Here is a 15,260-nt window from a genome sequence, read left to right as displayed (position 1 = left end):
TGGCTGATTTTAAAGTTTGAATTGTTTCTGTCTGAATTTGTGTTCTCCAAATAAACTTGAGCGCAGATCTATAAGGTAAACCAGATCACCAACAGCTTTTTGAACAATACTGCCATTCTCCCTAAATTAAATCCTATTGGTTGGAATTGGAATAATTCCTCTTGTTGTGTCCCACCACAACTTGGAACTACAAGACGTGCAGTCATCTCTAAAGAAGCGACAAGCTGCTTCTCTGTTCTGACTTAAGGTAAAAGTCATGACAAATTAACTTTAGCTTCTTAGGTAAAAGTCTGGACACTCCTTTATCGAAACGAATAAAATCAGGAGGAGGGTGGGGAAGGTGGTGGTGGCAGATGGATGCCGGCGGAGGTAGGCGTCCCACAGGTCCCACCCGCCTGCTGCAGGGTTAAAGCCCGTCAGCAGCATTAACACCAAAACTAATCTGTAGACCAGCTGCTTCTTCACTCTGCTGTATAAAAGACTGAGCTGAGGCCAAACAAGAAGAGTTGAAGGGCCATTCATGACTATCACAGAACCGGCATTGTAACAAGAGTGACATCCTGCTAGTGTCCCATAGAAGCTTCAGTGTTCATTACAGACACAATCTGAAAGTGTTGGACAGCCACAACATCCTGGGGATTTATCTGTTCTTAGAGTACAACAGTGAAGATAAGCCTGTAAAGATAGTCTTGAGGGTGATGCTAGGGGAAATGTCATGGGGTCTTTCAGATTCACAGGGTTCATCGTCTGGAGAGCAGGAATGGAATCAGGACATGTCATGATAATCTTATCAGTAGTTGAGATATTTGTAGCCATGTGGTCCAAACTAAAATATATACAACTATACGATGACTGTCATTTGGATATAAACATTCATGGTCCCCAGAGGATCCCCTGATTTTTCATCTAGTGCCACCAGCAGTTGAAATATCTGAAAATGTACTGGATGGATTAGCTGAACATTTGGTACAGATGTCCATGGTGCTCAGATGATGAATCCTAATGACTTTGGTGACCTTTGACTTTTCCTCTAGCGCCACCATGATGCTGACATTTGTGGTTTTGAGTGAAATGTCTCAACAACTATTGGATGAACTGCCATGAAATTTGGTTCACACATTCGTGTTCCCTGACTTTTCGTCCAACACCAAAACTAATGACATTCCCATGAGCCGCAGCTATACTTAGTGTTTAGTGCTAAGTACCATGCTATGCATGTTAGCATGCTAAGTTGCTACAATGAGATGGTGAATATGGCAAACATTACACCTTCTAACATCAGCACGGTGGCATTGTCATTGCGAGCATGTTAGCATGCTGATCAAATGTCTATCTTAGTTTGTGCAGTTTACGTTGCACGGAACTCATATTTATATGCGTCTTCCATGACGAACACATCACGGCATTGCACACTGTCAGAAAGTCAGCATGGCAGACTCGCGGTTGGAGGGTTTTATAACCCACTTCCACTCCCCGGTAATTGGTTTGGGATGGCGGACCCTTGACGTGGACGCGCAAACGGAGTGGAAGTGGGTAGAGAGGGTGTTGGAGGTAGTTTGAGAAAGGCCCTCTTGTTCTCTTGTGTTGGATTTTCGAACCAACAAAATGCCATTGTCATGCTGAGGCCCCACACTGTGGGTGAAACAGACCAACAGAAGATTTTTCCTCATGAATTAATACATTTCCAACTTATCACGTTTTGTACACACCTGTGAAAGACAGGCTGCAGTGATAATCTTATTTTTAACAGATGGTGAGTTGTTTCCTGAGGCAGAACAGACACTGCAAGACTGAGATAAATTTGATGATGATCATCTGCTCTCTTGTCTTGTTCAGGTGATTCTCAGGTTTATAAACTTGCTGTGAATCAGATTTCTGCATTTTCCAGAATCCCTTTCAACAACCTCTAAAGAAGGTCTTGTTGTTTTTGGATACAGATAAAGAGAAATATTATATTATAACAACATAACCCAAAACTATTGTGGCTGCATTACATTCTGGTCTATTTTCTGCTCCTGTGTGTGCAGACAAGATAGTAAATGATGCTGAAAAAATATCAACATGCCAACATGTCAATATTTTGTCAATATTTTTGTTTTTGTGATTATTTTTCAATTTTAAAATTAGAATCTCAGTAATTTTAATGACTGAAATGGAGTGAAATTGTTGCTCAAGACATGTAGGGGGCAATATTGGATTCAGTGTCTCTGTATATGAATGTATTTCAGTGATTACACCGCTAGATGGCGTTAGACACTGGGCTGTCCAACCTCACCTCCCTCACCCAAACTGTACACAGAGCAGGAACATGATCAAACTCCAGCTGGGACAAAAGGTTAGTAAAACACTGGAGGGACATGTAAAAAGCAAACAGGTAGGAGCTGCGTTGTTACATGCAATCAACAATTAAAATAACAAAATAACTGGTCAAAATAATGACTGTAATACTAAAAAAAACATAAAACACTCAAACAAAAATGTAAAAAACTTCTCAAATACTCTAAATGGGAAACTGTAAAACATGAAACCTGCACAACCTGAATCTCAATCTGTCTCCAAACTCACATTTTCATTCTGTTCATTAATGAAGATTTATCTTATTTGAGATGAGTCACTTCAGTATATGAGCTTTGATACGTCACAGTTCATCTACAATTCAGCTTCACTTCTCTGTCTGCTGCTGCGATTCACAGCTGAATTTCATTTGTATGAATTACTTTCCACTTAAGAAATTGTGTGTATGAGCTCCTGAGCAGAGCACCTGTCCGTCATTACAACTTCAGAGGATGAGGAGACGTGATATTTAGAGTTGCTTTGCCAAACTGCTGATGACAACCTGTTTCTTTCTTTGATAAATTACTATCAGCAGGGTTAAATGATGCAATCAATCAGACGAGCTGCACACCCCACATATCTCACATTAAGCAATACAATATTCAAAATATATATCAATGTTATAATAAAATATTTAAAAAATAATATTTATGTATGTATTTAGCTAGCAAAATACAATGCCGTTTAACTTAATTATAGTACTATTCCATCATGTTGACATGTTTAGTTCAGTAAAAGATTTGTTGGTTTCTTCTACATCACTGAAATTCATCCATCAGTTAAACAGAAAGGTTCAGACAAATATGAAGAGTAATGACGCCCTCTTCCCAGAATTCTCCTCTGTGGCCCAGACGTAACCTGGGCGGTTTTCTCTCTGTCTGCCCATGTAATCTAATCAAAACTGCTGCAGAACGGCGTGATGGGAGTCCTCATCTCTGTCTGTGCTGTTTCCTGTCCACAAGTTCATTCACAGATCAGACAATCCAACACTCACAGCCACTTTGCACAGCGACTGGTGAGAAAGTACGCAGGGGTTGAACTTCTCTCTCTCTTTTTCATTCTTCACACAACTATTTCTGTCACTTTTGCTGAGTACAAATGAGTGAAGCACAATGAATGTCTTCAAGGAGAGACTGTTTTCTCTGTTATTCCCGTATTTAAACAATACTGTGTCTCCCCCCGTTCTCTGACGGTGGGCTTTTCACCCTGCCTTCGAGTGTGGCCTATTGGAACAACTACAACTTCCGACATGGTTGGATGAAAATGTTGCACGAACTAGTTATTTTCTGACATAATCCGACCATAAAGGTCTACAGTAGATTCATCCTCCAGGGGCTCTGAATGTGTGAAATAAACTTCATGACAATCCATCTACAGAAGATATTTCCATCTGGACCAAAGTGGAGGACAAAACGACAAACACTGACATCTCTAGCGCCAAGAACTTTGAACACACACAGAAGTTTCAGACCATTTAAAGTGCGTTCAGACTCCAGCAAAGGAGTCGCAGACAAAAGCAGATCAATACAAACAAAATGTTCCATTAGAGTAGCTCCTCTGTGTGTGTTTCAGGCACAGTTACACTGTTTTACTGTGCACAAACACCTCCAGAGTGCGTTTGCATAAATTGGTCAGATTACAATCATTTTCATCTAATGTTTTATTTTTATTTAAGTGCTGATCACCTCAAATACACCACCTTAATGCAGGTGTCAAGGAGGTCTGAAGGCTTGCACGCAAGCTCGTTCTATGTAAACACTTTACGGAGACCACCCTTCCCCTTGTTCCTCCAGCTCTGTGTGCAGTACTGACATCCATCCGCTTTGCTCAGCATTTCCCATATTTCTGCAGCTGACAGGAACTGCAATATGAAACCGAGCTCCTGCTGCAGTTTGCAGTGTGGTAGAGTCGTCTGCTGTTCTACCTGTGAAGCAGCATCACACGGGAGTGCCGGTCTAATCTGTGAATGTATAAAGATGAAAGAGTGGCTGTTGCTTAGAAGGACGTCAGATAACCAACAGTCCTGCTAGAGTCCCCTAAGCAATGGTTTCTAACCCCTGAGCCATGGAGCAATACTAGGCCACGGACACTTTGCTGCCAGGCCCCAAGGACACAAAATGATTTGGCAAAAATTGAGAAACTTTATAGACTATTTGTGCTGTAATTACCTTGGAGTTGGCTGCTTGATTGTTCTGCTTGTTTCCCCATCACTCCTCGTCACACCCACAGCAGGATACTGATTTTGAACTGAAGTAGCTCATCACTCCATCATCACCCACTTAGCTACTTGATCTGCATGTGCTGTGCTACTATTGCTGCACTACCTAGCTAATGTTAAGTAGAGAACAAAAACAATGGGCCTTGTGCAAGAACAGCTTGTACAGACTCAATCTCGTGTGGTACGTACGAGTCATTTGAGAGATCTTGTGGTATACGCCAATTTTCTTGCGTTTATTATTTTCTCTTAGGCAAGTTGCAATGAGCAATTTAAAATAAATTGTTGCAGTTAAAAGGGGTTCATGAGTCTGACTTGGAACACTCCAGTGTTTGGAATAATATCCAAACATTTGACCCTCTCAGAGCCTCTATTCTGTGTCCTCGAGACTCGGAATGATTACAAAATGAACCACAAAATCTCACAACTTTGCTTATTTTCCTCAAAACCCTTTTCGACACAGCACATGATCAAATTGCACTGATATCATGAGATGCGCTTGGCATACACTGAATGCATCACACAGTCAGAAGACAAGGGTCAATGAGATTAAATTGCTGTTTTTCTGGAGGATTGGCTGGTGTCGATATATAGCACACCTCACACGTATCACACACAGAGAAAGTAGTCAGGGTACAGCAGCTGGGATGTGTCGATCCAGGGAGTGAATGCAATAAAATTGCTGCTTTTCTGGATAGTTGACAGACATATTCTGACACGCTGAGGACCCACTGTAAATATCAGAATATCTTGCTCATTAGCAAACATTGTGTAAATAAGCAACATGCACTGTCTCAGTGACAGGTCAGTTTCCAGGCAAATTACGCACTAATTTGCATTAAGTACACCGTTTTCAACTTTATCCAAATTTTTAAGTTTTTTGCATAGCTGGTCAGTCCTATGTCGCCTGGAATCCCACAATACCTTGCAAAGCCATTTCGCTTGTGCCCCACAGAACATGAATGGGGCGAACTTTGCGTTGCAGAGCCTTCAGTGGGTCTTTACCATTACGGTGAAGTGAACAAATTGCGTGACACCACTGCTGCCAATCTACGTGTCTTTCTTCCAAACAGAACTTCTATTTTGTTTATATTTGTAATCCCGTACCTTTATTTGTATAGTTACAATTTTTCAACTTTCGACCTGTGTTTTTTTTTTTTGTGTAGCTGGCCAGTCCCATATCACTTACTTGCCTCCCATTGAAAATAATTAGGGCTGGAGCAAGTGGAAAACTTTGAAGGGATTTCTTAACCATCTGCAGTTCTTGCTTGGCTGTTTCTCCAGGAAGGTCTTCAGTTGAAGGAATGTACTTTGATTGTATCTACAGTTTATGAAAGCTACTCGGCAGTTAGGTGTGATATAAAATCAACTTCGGTGTTGAGTCCGTCTGTTTGTGCAGCCGTAAACTGATGATTCTGGACATTTCCGATGTGCTGATGCAGAGGTGAGGCTGTACTGACAGTCTGTATAATAATGTTTTCTCAGCTGGAAGGATACAGACGGGTGGGAAAAACCTGAGTGGAGTAGAACACCTTTCCCAGGGTCACTACGGTGTCGGGATCAGGGCCGTAGCTACCACTGAACACACCGATGCTACGTCCTCTGCAAATTTAGGGTGTTTAGCGACCTGGAGATATATATATATATATATATATATATATATATATATATATATATATAAATTATATATGTATATCGTAATTAAGACCTATGGATGCATGACAACCTCAAAATCAAGTTTTTGGGGAGGCACACATGCTACATTCCAGTTTCTGTGAAGGTCCACCAAAGATAGTGTGTTTAGCAATGTATTACAGTTAGTTAAGCGTGCATTTTTAGTTTTAGAAAGATTACTTGTTTCTGTAAACTTTATTTCTTCATCAAGGAGGGAATGTTTTTGTTTTTTTGCTGTGGGAGGTAAATACCTAAATCAGTAATAGTAGTCCACAATAGGTCTTTAGACCCTTGAATGTGCTCGAGTCTGTTTACTGTCCAGGACTTCATCTGCTGTTTGGTCCAGTAATTGAGAGTCCTGTTGGGCACAGATGAGGAGGGGCCAAACCAACAATAGTGGGTATCTAGAGCAGGGACCTGAGAGAGGGGGGACAGAGACAGAGAGACAATTCAGCGGCTCATCAGGTGGACAACTTCTGTATCTGAGGTTTAAAACACAAGAGACGAGGAAATCATCCAACAAGAGGCCTGGATCCTCAGCACAGTCAGCAGGCACAGGAGGGTATGTAATCTTTATCATAAAACAGATTTTATTTCCTCTAAGTGAAAGTTTTTCTTCTCATCTTATTTAGTTCCATCAAAATACTATATACAGTATTTCCATGTTTTTTAAATCTTTGTTTCTGCCATTTCTTTGTTACGTAATCTTTCACTGGAGGATTGTCATGACGTTCTGCTAACATTGGAGGTCTTTGAGTGAAGCTTATGGGACAAGTGAAGAAAAACAATGAATTAATGTAAAATCACTTTAAAGAACACAAATCATAAATACATTTCTCTGCTTGTAATTGGCAGCTTGAAGCGGCTGAAGATGGAGAAACACCATAAAATATCTAATATATAGTGTGTAGTGTCAGTGTGGTTTACGAAAGGCCATTTTGAAGCCTGGAGTTTGACAGTTTGATGTTCCCCATATTGATAGTTTGATAGAATGAGACAGCTGTCAATCAAGGTAGGAAACCTCCAAACAAACCACCCTTTAAGCCTCCTCACAGGCTGACATCATATAGCATGGATGATAGTTATTTGCTCTAACATAACCCTTGGATGGTTTGGATGCTAACAATTGAAAATACTTAAACTTAAAATGGTTCAATTTATGCTTTAAGTTGTGGATGCAACGCTAACGCAAGTGTGGCTGGAGTAGCTGGAGTATAAATGTAACTCATGTAAACCTACATCCATGTCCCAAACCAAACAAAGAGCAGGACAGAGCTGCTAAAGTTACTCTAAACTCTGATATATCATCATCTTGGCTCCCACAAGATGAACGCTCAAGTCCTTAGCCACACATGCTAACATTCGCAGCTTACATTGCAGCAGATTAACACAGTTTAATCAGTTTCTTGCACTTTAGCCCTTGTACTCGAGATGCAGAGTATCGTTCTTGTCACAGCCACAAGCGCACTATTATTCACATGTAGAGAAATCCAAAGTTCCAAAAAGTTATGACTGGACAATTCCTGTTTGTGGTCCATTCAGTGATTTCTAACATGAACACCTTTAGAGGAGGTTAAACTAGCTGCTGAGAACCAAACAATGATTCAGAAAATCTGCCCTCAAACTCTGACGAGAAGAGGTGAAATTATCTACTTTTGCTTAATATCTTGTGTATGAACTGTATTGGCTTTGTTTTTGTAGAGAGACGTTCTGGAGGGCAGGCTATGAGTCTTTTTCAAACCACATCCAGCGGCCATTGGAGGAACTGCAGCAACACTTAGCTGTAGAGGCTGCTGGCTAGTTGAAATAACACTTTACATCCCCTCACTGAAGACTGACACACAGGAATCTGGGAAATGTAGGACTTCCCTAAAACAGAGGCAGAAACAGATGAAGCAGGATTAGAGAAAACATGTATGTTAAACATGAATCAATCCTTTAGTCGAAACAGTGACAAGTTAACACAAGCTGTAACTATGGTACATCTGTTATCTGTTGTTGAAGTTTTGTCAAACTGTGTGTTACAGAGGAATAAATCCAGTGGTAAGTAAGTACATTTACTCAATTTACTCCTTTATTTAAGTTAAACTCCACTACATTAGTTAGAATAAAAAAGCAACATTGAAGTAATTTACACATGAATGCATCTATACTTATAATCCAGTAATATGATAGTATTATTCTGAAATGAGCCACTCTGCATAATGAGTACTTTACTTGATACTTTAAGCATATTTTGATGCTAAAACTTTTGTACTTTTACTCCTAGTAAAATTTTGAATGCAGGAGTTTTACTTTTAACAGAGTTTTTCTACACTGTGATGTAAAACACAGACAAAAGGACAGATGGGAGGACAGACGGGCTTAACGGCTAAAGTGTGAAACTAAAATGTAGTGACCGAGCGCTGGTGTCAATAAAACCATGAAATAACATCTGGAAACTACAGCAGAGAGACCGCAGCCTGAAAACCACGCGTGGACATAATCGAGACTCCACTGAAACCTGGCAATGAACCAGATACAATCTCTCAGTGTGTGTGAGAGTGATGGAGCATAAATGCCTCAGCAGGTTTCAAATTAACCAGTTTGTTCAACGTATCGACGATCCGACAAGCACTTCGTTTGAAGCAGATTGAGGCCTAAACTGAGTTCATTTTATCTGTGTGTCACAAACTCTTATATTTCATGTTTTACAGCCAAACTTAGAAACATTCTGATACCTTTTATTTAACCGTTCGTATCTGTAGTGGAGCTAAAACTGCTAAGTTTATCCTGAGGGTGGCGCTAGAGGAAAGGTCACGAGGTCATTTAAACCTAAAGGGGTTCATTCTCTGGAGGAAAAGAATAATCTAATTTGACCAAACAAAAAAAATCTATTTTGTTTCTTGTCCGATTGTTATTATTGACACAAGTGTAGAACAATAACCTCCTTCTAGACAACCTCTAGTAGGATGGATCGTTTTTTTTGAGGGAGGCGGAGAGTGTAAACCAAAATGCAGAAAACATGACATGTACTGCTGCTTGTTAATTGGTGGAGTATCATGCATCATGAGTATCATGCTAGCGTTGCTGTTCTCTCTGTTTGGGTCTGTTCAGCTCCTCAGGTCTATTCAGACCAGTTCTGACTGTCCTTGGGTTTGGATCAGGTCTCTTTTTTTCAAGGGTCCATTATGGATCGGGTCAGTGAAGTCCTTCTAGTCGGAAGAATAACATGTTAAATCAGACCTTAATGCATCTCTCTTACACACACACACACACACACACACACACACACACACACACACACACACACACTTGTCTTGTAGACACATTTGTAACTCCACACATGCATAATCTATGAACATGTTGGGAGTCAAATCAACAGTCTGACTCAGACTTTCTGTGGTTTTAAAGCCCCATAACACACACACACACACACACACTCCATGTGTGGTGTTGCTGAATAACGACAGTCACTCTGTCTCTGGTTTTTGGACGTTAACGCTGGATCATTAACTGCTAATTCAAGACTGGCTTCATATTTTCCATATTACACTGTAAAAGCTGTCCATGAATCCAACACAGTCGCTCAGACCCATCCAGACCAGCCTGAGACCCCCGAATACAACATCACCACATCTGCACACACCGCTGCCACAACGCACAGATAAAATCCAGCTAACACAAGCTTTCTTCACTCTTCAGTAGCTCTCTGTTGAATGAAAATGATGAAGAATGGAAAGAGGGTCTGAAGACGGAGGGTATTTGTGATTTGTGATATTGGGCTGTATAAATAAAACTGACGTGACTGAACGGACCAGAATAGACCAGAAAGCTACTGTGACTGACTCGCGTCAAGTGTCAGTACCTCATTAGCTCAGTTATAAACGTGACAATCAGTTCACACAGTTTATTCAGTGGATGTATTTGTACCTGACTTCCGTCTCATATGAGGTTAAATGAAGTGTTGCAACACAGCTGGAAAGCTTTGAAAGCTTCCTACAGTTTGGACTCTCCGGCTCACCGTCCCCGCTGCCATTCCATTGGAATTGGTTGGAATTGGTTTTAAAAGCTGGTCTGACCAGCCACACTAGTGACTCTGTGAGGCTGTATAGGTGTTTGGTAGTAAACCAAAGTAATGAACCAATTAAAATTCTGACCTGATGATCGCCAAGGTTATTACAGACCATGTATGTCTGAACTACATTTCATGGCAATCCATCCAGTAGTAGTTGAGATATTTCAGTCTGGACCAAAGTGGCCGACTTTGCCAGTAGCGTAGCTCAGACTGACAGTATACCTCTATCTGTCCTCATCTGGATCCCGTTAGTTGAATTCAGCTGCTTTTTAACGTTGTCTGAGACAAAACATCAGACTGAGTCTCCTATGTCAGTTTGGACTCAGATTTTGTGTTTGGGGGGTCTTTCTTGTGGTCTGGAGTTGCGGCGTTTCCAGAGGTTCTGGGCCTTTCGGTGGTTTGGAGGACAGCCTGAGTGGCTTCACCACAGTCTGTTTATCTTGGATCAGCATCACCAGAAAAACCATCCAGCTGGGAAGATTATGAAACTGGTGCACACAGCCTGAAGAAATGCTTTCCTAAACTGAGACAGACATGAGGAAACTTTTTAATAAATAACAGGCTTCTTAAAATGTTTTGAAGGAAACATTTCGACAATTTCTTTGTGACTATAGCTCCAGTCCTCGTTCTTCCACCGTCTTCTCCTCCAGCTCTCCACTCACTGATCCACATCCAAAATTACTGCGATCATAAAGTTCTCATGCCATTAAAGTCATCAGAGAACATCAGCTCCAGGCCAGCACCTCCTCAGATGAATGAAAAGTTGAAATGATCGAAGAAGCCTCAGCCCATCGGCGGTTTCCTGCTCCACTGCTCTGGTTACAATCCTGCAGAGAGAATGATGGGAGATTTTCCATGGCGTCCTTGGAGGCAACCTCAGTGGCCATGTTTCCCAAGAGCCGGGTCACAATGTCTTTCCCCCGACTTTGGAAAAACTGAAATATGAATTGCTTGCATATGAGGGGGCGCCAAGAGCAATTAGATGGGGAGAGTGTGGGGGGCACTTACATAAAGAGCTGGAGGGAACAGTTTCAGAAGAATGACAGAAGAAAATAAAAGGCAGAGCTACACAGAGACTGTTTGAACATGTGCTGAATGTGAAACTGAAAATATACAGAATTGGTTTTTAAGCTTTAGTTCCTAAATAAAAGTACAGATTTAATTGAAGTCAGTTTCATTGAGAAATAACTGCTTAATTCTGAAACTACACAAAAGTACATTGATCCTGTTGTCAGTCTGTCACCTACTTTCATTTTGTAAACAGAGATGAAACTATTTTTAAGAATGTATATCTTGAAAATGTTCATATAAACCTCATCTTATCGGCGAGTTATTTCTGTAAGCCGACTTACAACAACCTGTACAGCAGCAAACATCACGGCTGTATTTCTGTTGCTGTCTGTTATGTAGGGAGATGACGTCCATATTCTGAATTTCTTCACTGCCTCCAGAACAGCTGAGAAGTGCACATTTCTCCCATAAAACGTGTGTGTTAAAATCACGACAAGGAAAAACTGAAGTAGATGGGTTCTTATATTTTATGTATCTAATGTTTTTAATGGATGAAATCAGTGTGAATATATGAATTCAGTCCCGTAGTAGAGTCCACAGTGGGACCTCCTGAAGAAAAGCATCTCTGAGTTACTGCTTAGAGTTTTAATGGTAAATGATAAAAAAGTAAAGGGAGAGTTTATCCTGATTGTTCTCCCTGTCCACACTGTCTCTGCCGCTTTGGAATTTGAACCGGCATCCTTTTCATCACAGTGCTGCTACCTCTGAGAACAGGGGAGCTTTGTGTTTTGTTGTGTTGTGGAATTTGAAGCATTCACTTCAGTGATCATCAGTCAGACCAGCCTGATTATCTCTGCTCACTGAACCTCATAATGTGTTTATTTTCTCTCCGAAAATGTCACTTCTCTCTTCTGTCTGTGTAGGACCACTAATTGCTCCATGAGGAATCAGAGGCCATGGCACTGATGGAGCTCCGTCTCCTGGCACTGGCCTTGTGGGTTGGTGTTGGAGTAAAGCTCCAAGTTCAAGGTGACCAGATGAAGCCGGCCCGGGCACCTCTGATCCCTCATCGGCCATTTGTTGTTGTGTGGAACGCTCCCACTGAGCCCTGCCGCCTTCGATTCAAGGTGGACTTGGACCTCAGCGTTTTCGACATTGTAGCAAACCTTAACGAAACCCTAAGTGGACCAAATGTCACCATATTCTACCACAGCCACTTGGGATATTACCCGTACTACTCCAACTCCGGGGTCCCTATCAACGGTGGACTGCCACAGAACCAGAGCATCTCCAAACACCTGAGCAAGGCCCGGGCCGACATCGATAAACTAATCCCTCACAAGGATTTCCGAGGCCTGGGTGTCATCGACTGGGAGAACTGGAGGCCTCAGTGGGTCCGAAACTGGGGATCCAAGGACATCTATCGCAACAAGTCCAAGGAGCAGATCCGGAAACTTCACCCAAACTGGCCAGAGAGCAAGTTAGAAAAGGAAGCAAAGGAAAGTTTCGAGAGGGCAGGGCTGAACTTCATGAACCTGACCTTGGCGCTGGCTGAAGGTCGCAGGCCGGATGGGCTGTGGGGGTTTTACCTGTTCCCAGACTGCTATAACTATGGGTATAAGCATCACCCACAACGGTACACCGGCGAATGCCCCAACGTTGAGCACGTACGCAACGACCATCTAATGTGGCTTTGGAAGGAGAGCACGGCCCTCTACCCTTCCATCTACCTGGACTACGAGCTCAAGTCCTCCCCCAACACTGTCAAGTTTGTCCACTATCGAGTAAAGGAGGCCATGAGGATCGCGTCCATCGCCCGCACAGACTTCACATTGCCTGTATTTGTGTACTCTAGACCTTTCTACGCATACACCTTTGTGGTTCTTTCAGAGGTAAGGGGTTTTCAGTTTTTTGATGAATTACGCCTCCTTAGAGCATCTTAAATAAGCAGAAAAGCACAATTTGCAGAATTGAGCATCTATCTTTGTACGTTTCAGAGCGACCTGATTCACACTATTGGGGAGAGCGCCGCTTTGGGGGTGTCAGGCGTCGTCCTCTGGGGATCATCAGAGTACGCTCGATCACAGGTAACGGTAAAAAGTACAACCAAAAAATATTGTTCAAACTGCAGTTAGAACTGATTAAAGTAGTGCAAACTTGGTGTTTCACTATAAAGTTTTTAAAATGAGTTTCAATTAAATAAAGATCAGATCAAAGGAACAGCTTTAAACTGAATGCTTACCATGTTATTGCATTATAGCATACATTACATGAAACAAGCCACAAAACATTAGGGAACAATAAATGTTAATGGCATGATTCACATGCAGTCATTGTGCATTAAACAAGGCTTCATAATTCTTCCTGAAAAATATGAACAGACGTCATTCTCTCCTCCAGAATCTGATGTTTCCAAATGTAGTGATTATTTCCCCCCCCCTGGCCCAACCTCAAAGCATCTGATTTATGTTTGAAAGTGGTCAGTATTTCTGTTGGTAACTGTGGATTGTTTTCAGCTGTAAATCTAGAAGAAGAATATGTCTTGTGATCATCACTGAGAAATGAACCGAAATGGTCGAAATTGGCTCGTTCTCACTTGAGTTGAACATTTCCATGGTCAGTCTTTTTATCACTGTGAAGTCCTGGAAATTATGTGCAATCCCAGCCTTCTGCTTTATTTGAACCGAATTTGCTCTAACAAGAGAGACATTTTTTCTTTTACCTTTCAAAAACTAAAAAACACAACAACAAAAGTGTTGTGAAATGTTTTTCCTCTAAAAATTAAACATATTGTTTGAAGATACCTACAATAAAGCTGAAATGTTATGTTTGTCCATGTATGTTTTTCTATCATAATCTTTCATAATAATTGTGCTTATCATACTGTAATATGCTGCAATGGCTAACTGTACCCTCCAATTCAAGAACAATGCTGTTTCTTTATTTGCATTTATTTTACATGAAGATGTTGACTTTTCACCTGGGACCTGTTAGCTTTAGCCTCAATCTTTTTTGCATCATTACAGCACTGAGTTAGCATGACATCATGTATGTAGCCATAAAATGCATAAGACCATTTTCAAATCTGCCAGTCACAGTTGCCATTTCAGCAGCAAAATCGACAGTTGTCAGGTAAAAATGGGATGTACAGACGAGTTGTAGTAACTGATTTGAAACATGAAAAACTACAAGTAAGATCCTTTAATTTTGTCCCGTGCCTCCTCCAGAGGAACTGCCTGACTGTGAAGAAGTACATCGACGGTCCGCTGGGACATTACGTCATCAACGTCACCTCTGCCGCCAAGCTGTGCAGCAAAGCGCTTTGTAAGAAGAACGGCAGGTGCGTCCGCAAGAGCCTGGACTCAGGCGCTTACCTGCACCTGAATCCGCGCTTCTTCCACATCCACCGCAACCCGGCGCCCAGGGGCCCCCGCTTCCATGTCAGCGGTCACCTCAACAACCACGACATCCTCGACATGAAGCACAAGTTCACCTGCCAGTGCTACCAAGGCTGGACTGGTGTTTACTGCGAGATGCCCCAGGCTCCGCCCCGTCCTCCTCCTCACCCACCTCAGCCCGCCATCCCTCTGCCTCACCCCAGGGAGAACAGCCTGCTGGGAGATATCCTGCTCCTCCTATCCCTCCACTTCTCCTGTCTGTGTATCATCATGTTCCTTGGACTCTGTCTGATTATCAAGTGTCTGATACTGTAGACGCCAAGACTTCATTTTAGGTCCACAGGGCCGCTGTGGAGACTACGACACGCGTCTGTAGAATAAACAGCTACAGCGGAGTGTTGGCCAAATAAAATAAAATAATTGAAGTGTGATCAACTGCAGCTCCTCTAATGTCCACTAGATGCTGCCCCGAGAAAACTGTATTGAAATGAATGGGAAAACATTCAACATCTCTCTACAAACATGAACTAATACAGTCAGTCAAGTGGCTGGGTTTATTTCATCTAATGTG

At 41.8% G+C, this 15,260-nt stretch overlaps 1 protein-coding gene across 1 annotated transcript; it reads left to right on the top strand.

Annotated features, from left to right (window-relative positions):
• Nucleotides 1-12,247: 12,247 nt before the first annotated feature.
• hyal6 (hyaluronoglucosaminidase 6) lies at nt 12,248-15,004 on the top strand. The gene is made up of 3 exons (XM_070907587.1): nt 12,248-13,183; nt 13,289-13,378; nt 14,519-15,004. Exons 1-3 carry the CDS (start codon nt 12,248-12,250, stop codon nt 15,002-15,004), a joined length of 1,512 nt encoding a protein of 503 aa, XP_070763688.1.
• The last annotated feature ends 256 nt before the right edge of the window (nt 15,005-15,260 follow it).

This window comes from Enoplosus armatus, chromosome 6 (genome assembly GCF_043641665.1).
Source record: "Enoplosus armatus isolate fEnoArm2 chromosome 6, fEnoArm2.hap1, whole genome shotgun sequence".
Taxonomy (NCBI): domain Eukaryota; kingdom Metazoa; phylum Chordata; class Actinopteri; order Centrarchiformes; family Enoplosidae; genus Enoplosus; species Enoplosus armatus.
The sequence above is the reverse complement of the archived record's forward strand: the minus strand, read 5'-3'. Positions and strand labels throughout refer to the sequence as shown.

Excerpts from the sequence above, each read along its gene's own strand:
- hyal6 (XM_070907587.1), top strand. The coding sequence starts at position 12,248 with ATGGCACTGATGGAGCTCCGTCTCCTGGCACTGGCCTTGTGGGTTGGT. Across the intron at positions 13,184-13,288 it reads CCTTTGTGGTTCTTTCAGAG|AGCGACCTGATTCACACTAT; the intron begins GTAAGGGGTTTT and ends TGTACGTTTCAG. Across the intron at positions 13,379-14,518 it reads CAGAGTACGCTCGATCACAG|AGGAACTGCCTGACTGTGAA; the intron begins GTAACGGTAAAA and ends TGCCTCCTCCAG.